General features: G+C 47.0%; 1 protein-coding gene across 1 annotated transcript in view; it reads right to left on the bottom strand.

Annotated features, from left to right (window-relative positions):
* The window catches only part of LOC123982842, a 47,711-nt gene that overhangs the window by 18,120 nt on the left and 19,938 nt on the right, over window positions 1-9,653 (bottom strand). Inside the window, exons 7-8 of the mRNA XM_046068732.1 lie at window positions 9,225-9,414; window positions 8,868-9,101 (exon numbers count right to left, since the gene is read on the bottom strand). Coding sequence (XP_045924688.1) covers window positions 8,868-9,101; window positions 9,225-9,414 — 424 coding nt within the window. The remainder of the gene's footprint in view (window positions 1-8,867; window positions 9,102-9,224; window positions 9,415-9,653) is intronic.

The following is a 9,653-nucleotide window of genomic DNA, read 5'->3' as shown; positions in this document are numbered from 1 at the left end:
CTTTGATGAAGCTGTGGAGACTGAGGTTTCTCTTCCTCATCTTCACTCTTCACAGTAACAGCAGTGAATGGGAACCTGGTGATATCAGCCTCCTCCAGTCCATTAAGCTGCTCTCCCTCCTGACTGATCCAGAGTTCCTCCTGTTCTTCTTTTATGTGTAGGGGCTCTGGGTCCTCCTGGTCCAGACTGGGGCTCCACTCAGTGGGAACCTCTTCTTTAATCACCAACGGCTGGTGGACATCTGCAGGGAACACTGAAACCCACACCAACAGCAAGAACGTCTCAGGTTAGGTATGTAACCCTTGTTCCCTGAGAAGGGGAATGAGACACTGCGTCGGTGACGACACTATGGGAACGCCTCTGGGCGTGGCAGGGCTGAAATCATGAATGAAACTACTCCAATCCTATTGGCGTTGCTAGAACGGTAATGTGTGACGGCGTAACTGGAGGCATATTTAAGCACGCTGGCACACCGGACACATTAGTTCTTTGCTATGAAGCAAGGCACTCCAGGCGGGGAGAGGTGTGGCGGACCGACGGAGTGTCTCATTCCCCTTCTCGGGGGAACAAGGGTTACATACGTAACCCAAGACGTTCCCCTTCGAGGGTACTCAAACTGCGTCAGCGACGACACAATGGGAACGAGAATACCTGCGCGGAGGCCCCTAGAGGCCGCCATGCCTCGAGTAGAGTGTGCCCTTACTGCCATAGGTGAAGGTAACCTGCGCACCTGATTGGCCAGGGAAATAGTCTGAACGATCCAGTTGCTGATCGTGTGTTTAGAAGCGGGGAGCCCAGCCTTGGGTGACCCGAAACACACCAGCAACTGGTCTTCTTTCCTCCACCGGGAGGACCTCAGAGTGTAAATACTCAGCGCTCTGACCGGGCAGAGCAGATGAAGTCTCCCATCCTCCGCCGTCAAATGAGGTGGGGGATGAAACGCCTGCAGCACCGTAGACCCTGCCAACCTGGACGGAACCTTAGGGACATAGCCCGGACAGGGGTGCAGGATGGCTTTGACCCTCCCCGGGGCAAACTCCAGGCATTGAGGAGAATCACCAGGCAGGTAACTGGGTCCACCGCCCGTTCTCTACACCAGGTGGCAAACACATTCCACTTCAGGCCGTACATCCTTCTCGTGGACGGGGCTCTGGAGCTGAGCAGCGTCTCAACTGTTCCCACCGTCAGGCCCGCCTCAAGAAACTGTGCCCCCTCATGGGCCATACCCACAGTCTCCACAGGGCGGGGCAAGGGTGAAAGACCTGGTCCTCCGCCTGAGACAGCATGGCGGGCCCTCCAGGAGCGATATTATGTCCGAGAACCACACTCGGGCCGGCCAAAACGGGGCTACTAGTAGTAGGCCGACACCGTCCTGACAAACCCCACTGGGGGAAAAGCATACAGACGCCGCCTCCGCCACGTCTGCACCATGGCATCCAACCCCTCAGGGCTGGTGGCCGGTGTTCTGCATACGTCCCCAGTGGCACCCTGAAGTGGAGGTCCGCCAGGGAAAACCCACCGATAACCCGTGGTGTGTGAGCCAGAGCGCCTCCCGACTGCGGCCCCTCCGGGCAGGCAGAACGGCGCATGCTCGCTGGAGGCTAGCGCGTCCCGAGCGCTGACACGGCTCAGGACCTCTTCCCCCGACCCCGGCAAGACTGAAGAACGGTCCTCAGATACATTGTCTCGGGGGGCTGTGGGCGAGAGCGCCGCCTCAAGTCCCGGGTGTGCTGAGGGGGACCACAAGAAGCAACACACTGCCTCTGGCTCTGGCGGTACGAGCTGGACGACGGCTGGGACCGTCTCTCTGCAGCCGTCGCCATCCTGGACCCAGACCGACGCGGGAGATACTGCTGTAATGCCTCCCCTTGCGTCCTGGCATGCTGAAACCTGCTGACGACGGCGTCCACTGCCTCGCCAAACAAGCCAGAGGTCGTGACCAGTGCGTCGAGCAGGAAGGTCTTCTCCCCCTCCTGGATGCCCAACAGGTTGAGCCACAGGTGCCGCTCCGTGGCCACAAGCGCCAACATGGAGCGGCCAATGGCGCGGGCCGTCTCCTTTGTGACTCGGAGTGACAAATCCGTAGCTCTGTGGAGCTCAGCAATGTCCTCCTCAGAGGAGCCCCCTCACGAGTCCATGTCCTTCAGCAGGTCGTCCTGCAAAACCGCCATCGTGTGCAGGCTCACACCAGCCCGGCCCGCCGCCATGTACGCCTTGCCCACCAGAGCAGATCTCACGCGACATGGCTAGGTAGGCAGCGCCGGCTGAGATATAGCTGGCCAAAGCATCCTCAACCCGGGGCATCATACCATAGCCGAAGCCCTTAACCCCTGCGACGTCGTAAATCCGGAGCAGGGGAGTAGTCAGACGTGCTGAGAAGGGCTTGCCCCAGGATTTGCACAACTCGTCATGCAAATCCGGGAAAAAAGGCAGAGACCGGCACAGGAAGCGCTCATCCAGCTTACTGGCAGCCTGTGTGTCGGCACAGCCTGCGGCCAATCGAGCTGGAGCTTGCCCACTGCCCGTGTCACCACCTCCAAAAGCTCGTCATAGCTGGGCGCTGACTGATGACGTTGATCCGGCTCCCGGAAGTCTTCCTCTTCCATAATGCTGAGCACATCCAGCTCCTCAGAACTGGACAGCCGCATCCTCTCCGGGCTCACACCTCGAGCGGGAACAAAGAAGAGGGAAGTCGGAGCCAGCAGACGAGGAACGGGAAAAGCCTCGGCAGTCCCGATGCCCTCGGAGATGTCGCGCTTGGAGCCCCATGACCAAAGCCGCCGCACCGCCTCAGCGACCGCCGGGCCCGAGCCATGGGGAAAGCGCATCCGGCCGTCTTCGGAAAAGAGAGCCGCACGGGACCTCAGCACCCTCAGGGGTAGGGCCTTGCAATGGCCACAAGCAGCCCCCTCGAGAGCTGCCTGGGCACACAGGGCATGAGTGTCCCCAGCCGTGATGTAGTCTCGAACATGCCAGAGTGCCTGCTGAATAGAAAAAAGCTAATGTGTCCAGTGTGCTGGTGTGCTTATATACGCCTCCAGTTACGCCGTTACACGCTAATGTTCTAGCAACGCCAATAGGATTGGAGTAGTTTCATTCATGATTTCAGCCCTGCCACGCCCAGAGGCGTTCCCATAGTGTTCCCTCGAAGGGGAACTAATCTATAATGTGGAAGATGGAGTTCCCTTAGCAAATATAGGGATAAAGGTCAAGAACATGTGTAACCATAGTGATGGCGCACACCATCAATGACAAGTAGTGAGGTAGTCTTCAAACTTTGCACCTTTTTTCTCAACAAGTCTTCCAAATTAAATGACCAACTGCATTGAGGTCAGATGATGACAACAGGATGACATCAAGTCACCATCAACTTTGGGCCTGGAGGAGAAAAAAAGTCTCACCTGTCTTCTTTTTAGGCATCCCTACTCCACTTTTGATTCTCCTCTTTCCAATCCTTGCTTGCAACTCAGAGATGTATCCGTAGATTTTTCCAGATTTTACGGCGTATAACCTGTGTCTTCTGCAGTTTTTCTTGTACAGCCTTCTGAAACTATAATTACATAAATTCAAACCATTCAATATCATTTAGTCATTATAACAACAGATGACTGCAAATGTTAATAATTACTTTCATACAAAACTTTGAAATGGGAATATTCTAAGTGTAATACATACATCTCTTTGCCTTCTGCGGTTTTCATAGGTGGTTGGTTCATGTGGAAGTTATGATCCAGAGCATCAAGCAGAACTCTTGCCTCATAAACTGGGGGACTGAAACTGAAGCGCTTGCTGGCATACATCAATATATGATTCTGGAATGCCTCTAGGTCCGCAGTTGATCTGATTGAACAATATATATATAATTGAAAGAATAAGCACAAATGGTCATTATTTACATCTGTGTGAAACATGTAGCCACACTTTACCTGAAGCACAGGTATTTGTGCGCACCCTTCAGCCAACACTTATTGAGAACAATGTCCACTAAAGCTTTGTGGCACCTGGAAGCTCTCTGGATCCACGCCTTTCCATGTGTTTCTTCCAGGTGCCGATGTTGACACCTTCCCGTAATCCGGGTGTGAATGTCACAGACATTGTACATGATACCAACCCAAGGTGCCTGCGAAAAACAGAACAGCACTATAAAAAGATCCTTCATATGAAAATAAATGAACTTACTAAGATACTCTCATTATATATATATATATATATATATATATATATATGATGCGCTTACAAAAAACTGCTTGGTTGTATCTGCTTTCTTACAAAAATTATTTACAATGTCTTTCAGCCAGATGAAAAGTTTGACATATCCTTTAATCTTTGCTGCCTTCAGCAGCAAAACAAAACATGGATATTCAACCATATTCCAGGGAGGGCTGAGAGTAAGCAGATTGTCATCCCAACCAAAGATTACACCAGATGATTTCAATGATTAACACAGGGTTAGGTTAGGGAGGTTTCTCAGTCATCCAGGTCATAGTTATCCAAGGAATGTTAAAATCAAGGTAAACTTAGACGTTTCGTCCCTCATCCAATAGACTTCTTCAGTTCTAACTGACTGGTAGGGAACTCTGTGGAGTCGTTTGCCAAGATAATCGATACCGCTGGTTTGTTAGCGCTCCTGGCTGTTGTAATGACGTTAGAGCCACCTGAGGCCAAGTCATGCTGTGGTTGCTGCATGCCTCAAGCGATAAGAATCCAGGTGCTAGAAACCGGGGGATGTGATTGTCTGTGAGCATACTTAGCATACTGACAGACTTAGGCAGGGGAGTAGAGGAGTATGAGTAATTATCTCTACCAAAAAAATTTGGAAGATACTCAACAAAGTAAACATCACCGCCAAGACAGGGAGATAATGAGCATGTTGTGCTAATGATGTCAGTGTAGAGAAACAAAGACAACGTTCACGAACTGCGCAGTTAGTTCATCCTGATGCATGCTAAGACTCTTTTGCACCGATTTATGACGGACTCCAGTAAGTTTTTGGACCCCAAAATGCTGTCTATTTTAGCAAAGATTTTTATAATGGTAGTGACAAGTTTTGGGTTTTTAATCTTGCCTAACCCCGAACATTTCCTTCAACAGAAGAGAGGATGGATGGTTTGAAAAGTGTCAAAGAAGCCATTTACACCCAGGTTAAGAAGCAATCGCTTAACAGGAGAGGGGTCTGCAACACCACTTGTCCCCCCCTTTCAATGCAGTCCTTTCATCAACAACTTTCACCTTTCATCAACTAAAACATTCACTTTTTGCCTCAGGTGAAGTTGCCACTAATGGTTCAGACTTTGCCCCAGGTGGCTCCTAGGGCCATAACGACTGTGGTTACAAAAGCCAGAAGCACTAACAAACTAGCTGTATCAATCAGCTTGGCAAACCACTCCACAAAGGCTAACTAGCTGAGTTTCTGTACCAGTCAGTCAGAACAGAAGAAGTCTCTTGGATGAGGATTGAAACGTCTTCTAGTATGTTCAGCCAAGTCCAGTTGACCTTGATTTTAAACTTCATTGGATGACTTCCGCCATAGAGGAGAAGCTAAGCAGTGAAATCAACTTTTGTTATGTTTGATTTTAATGAAAACTTGCGTACTCTCCAGCCAGCAATGGCACATAGATAAATACCCCTGATGTAAGATATAGTCACTTTATGGTGAAAACATACTGTAGACAATAACATGAGCAACTTATTCAACTTACAGCAGCTATTTTTTTGACCAGGTTCTCGGCACCATGCCACATGTCCAGACTGTGATAAATTCCAAGGACCTTGGATCTGCCTTCGCCTGGGTCTGTGAAGTGGGGAGGTATTTAATATTACTACAATATTTTAATCATCTCCTGTTTATAATTAGTTGTAGTTTGCAACATTGGCAGTTTTGAAAAGAAGCTAGTCTGATCTACTGTCTTCATAGTAGTTTCAAACAGCTGAGTATGCTGTTCCTAAAATTGCCTTGCGACTGTTGATTGTTTGTAATATGGCACTTTTGTGCAGGGTCACATTAGCTGCAGTGTACGTTAGGCTTGGCAAAGGGGGGGGGCAGTATCACTCCCTTTCATTTTGTATTTCCTTGTTGTTGTTTTTTTTTTTTGTTGCTTTTTCTGGTTTATCTTTCTTTTTTCTCTACCTTGCCACTTTGGAATACACAAATAAAAATTTACTCAGCGTTACATGTATGACAGATAAGACCAGGTCATCTATGAACAACATTCGCTTTGTATATTAGAATGTTCAGGGACCAAATCGGGCTACCAAGATCTGTGCATGATATATCTTCTGGATGCAGTGGGACGCATCAGCAGTGATGTAACCAGGAGTCCTCGGGTGTTTCGGGTCTTTCAACATCAGACACCCTCATCCTGGCAGCCCAGCCGGGATTGATCAGGCCCCAACTTACGTCCCAGCAGCAACCGTCCACGGATCAGCACTCTCTATCCAAAGCCACCTTGTAGCTTTCTCAGGGGCTTTGCTTGCGGATTCTATGGCTCTCTTCTTTGCAACCCCTGTGATGCCCAGTTAGTTTAGGACTTTGCAGAGTGAGCGCCCTGCGAGGCCTCTACAGCCCTCCTCTATGGGTTCATAGAGGGTCTTCCATCCTCTGTCCTGGCACTTCTCCTGTAGATCCTGGTACTTGGAACGTTTTTTCTCGTGGGCTTTTTCCATGCACTCTCCCCAGGGTACTGTGAGCTCGAGTATGATCAGTCTACTGAGATAAAGAGGGCAATCATGGTTTTACAAAGTGGCAAATCAGCTGGGCCAGATGTGTTTACAGTTGAGTCGTTTGCCTCACTCCTCTCTCCATTTCTGCGTGACATGTATTATGTTGTATACTACAATATGAAGTTATAATTAATATAGTGACCCCAAGTAGTCGAAGATTCAAAACAAGGATCATGTCATTTTGGCGATATGGGAATGCTCAACATCTAATTTTAAATAGAACTACCAGTTTTCTCCCAATAAGTTAATATACAGCATATTAAGATATAAATATCAAGATATAATGCTGTAAATAAAAATGTAATAAATATTTTTAAAGAGGTGGTATTACGCCTTTTGGCTTTTTCCCTCTCCTTTATTGAGTTATATACTATTTCTTGTGCATGGAATAGGTTTGCAAAGTGAAAAAGCCAGAAGTCCAGCCCAAAGGGAGTTCTCATCTCCCAGGCAGTCAGTGGACATAAAGTTGTTACTGTGATGTAGAGACAGAGCTCAGTTAAAACTTTATGGATGAACGATACTTTTGTTACAGATTAATAACTCACCACTCTGAAACTCTTGCTGCAGTCTATGTTGCCAAGCTGGTCGGCAACATGTATTTAATGGAAAGGGGTCAGTACGCATGTGTCGGCGTAGTGTGTGTGTGTGGTAGAGGAGGACCAGCTGCGCCGATGTTGTGCAGAGTTGTGCTTCAACATTGCAGAAAATTCAAATCATTTATCACCATTGATGAACCACAAAAAGAATATTATGTCGTTTTAAAACAGTAGGCTACTTGGAATAGACCCGCAAGGAACCGCGACGTGCATGCGATTGTCAGCGAGCATACATGCGAAACTCTGCACAAGACTGGTGAATGGCAGGCAAGCAGAGCAGAGCAGAGTCAATACAATAAAAAAAATAAAAACAATAATCCTCAGTTTAGCTGCCCTACAATATAGTAGGGGTTGGCGAAAAAAATCGATTCTTAGATGCATCGCGATGCGGGCGTGGAATATTCCAACTCGATTAACAAATGTCAAAAAATCTATTATTTAAAAGTTAATTGATAAAGTAATGTTGACAGAACGCAAAAGGCGGAACTCACGGAAGTACAGTGCCCAGACCTGTGGCGTGCACACAACAGAAACCAGTGTTCCCCCTGTATTCGGCACACCACTGCTGCAGAATGAATACTCACCCTACTTAAATATAACACAACTATTAATATCAATGGGCTAGTCATGATTTTAACTCGAACATTGTGCAAGCATGTTGACACTCCATGCTTGGTCGAGCTCCCTGCGTATCCTGTGCGTGAGGCCGAGCGAAGGAGAGAGCGAGCAAGCGGCAGAACATGATGGTGAGAGTTAGCGGAGAAAAATACTTGCAATAAGTTTCAGTCTGGTAGTAAACGTGCATTGTAGGTCACAGTGTCTTCATTAATAAAAGTCTTGTAGAAATTAAGGACCAAGGAGTAAATTAGGGATGCATGCAAACTAGTCCTTTTAAGCTAATTATAAGATGTATCTTTTGGATTTTAATGCGCAAATTAAATGCTTAGTCATTATCTGGAGATAATCCAGAAATATTATGCATCAATTTGCATTGAATCGTAATCAAATCTAATCGTGAGGTGCCCAGAGATTCCCACCCCTACAACATTATATTTTGATACACCCCATAATTGTGTCTTGCAGGCACAATGCTAGATATAAGGCATTTAGTTTACACAGTATTTTACTTGTGCTCCAGCGCATAAAATAATTTAAGGATGAGGTATATTTTTAAGTGCCTTATATTAAAACACTTAAATGTGACTGAGCTGTTAAGGGTTGTACTTGAGAATGTTAATATTGTATTAAAGTCGAAGGTGAAATACCACTTTAATTGAAAATGTTTTGCATCATTGAAACGGTTTATATTTCTGTGAGTGACAGCTGTGTAAAGTGAAGTAAGTGTGGAAACACAGAAGCAATGCAGGTGTGATGTTGCTTGCTTTATCATACAGTATTGCTGTAACGTGCACTATATTTTGTATACTTGTTATGCTTGTGTAACTTTGTCTGTTTGAGTTGAGAAACACACATTTCAAAATGTTAGTATTTAGCGCACTTGTCTTGATAATCAAACAAGTTGATAATGACAATGACATTCCTACTACTTACTCATAAGGGCTGTGATCTGGGCATTAGCATCTGTGCAGTTCTCCTCTTGCTTTATCTCTGATGTAAGCTTGTCCACAGTCTCGATAAAACCCTCCTTCTCCATGACGACAGAGTTGCAGGATGTCTGCTGCTTGTTGATGGTGGCAACATGAATGATCTCCTTGGTGTCATTCTCCATGGCGGCGTAGCTGCAGTAATGTGCACGATGGCCTGGAGAGTCATTTCTGCCATCTGCTGTAAACAAAAAAGTCATATATATATAAATTACAAAATATAAATGAGTTAGCTGCTTACATACAGTCACACTGCCTAATGTCTTCAATACTTGTATAACATGGTAAAGTTTCAGCTACGCACCTAGGACCACAACATCTTTCCCCTGAAGGCCACTGAGGGCCTCAGTCCTCCTCTCTTCCCAGAAGCTCTTCACTGTGTCCACACAGTAAGCGTCCTGAATGGACACGAAGGTGTTCTTCTTCACCATCCCCATGTTCATGAACTTGAACAAGAGGGCGACCTTCGCATAGTCGTTGCCAGACAACAAAATGTTGGTGGACAAGAGAAAATCTCCAGCTTGCGTCCCACACTTCATTACAGGCTGGGAATTCCACCTCCACAAGCTGTGTCCATTGGGACAGATCTGAAAGTCCAAGAAAAGGCAGGATTGCATTTGGCATGTACAGCACTGGCTTTCACTACAAATGTGTTTTAATGGGAATTTACAGTTATGATACGCTGCGACTGTCAGGACTTACCCATTCGACACTCGTTGCTGTGCCCTTGGAA

This window comes from Micropterus dolomieu, linkage group LG14 (genome assembly GCF_021292245.1).
Source record: "Micropterus dolomieu isolate WLL.071019.BEF.003 ecotype Adirondacks linkage group LG14, ASM2129224v1, whole genome shotgun sequence".
Lineage (NCBI taxonomy): Eukaryota > Metazoa > Chordata > Actinopteri > Centrarchiformes > Centrarchidae > Micropterus > Micropterus dolomieu.
This window is presented reverse-complemented; position numbering and strand designations above follow the sequence as displayed.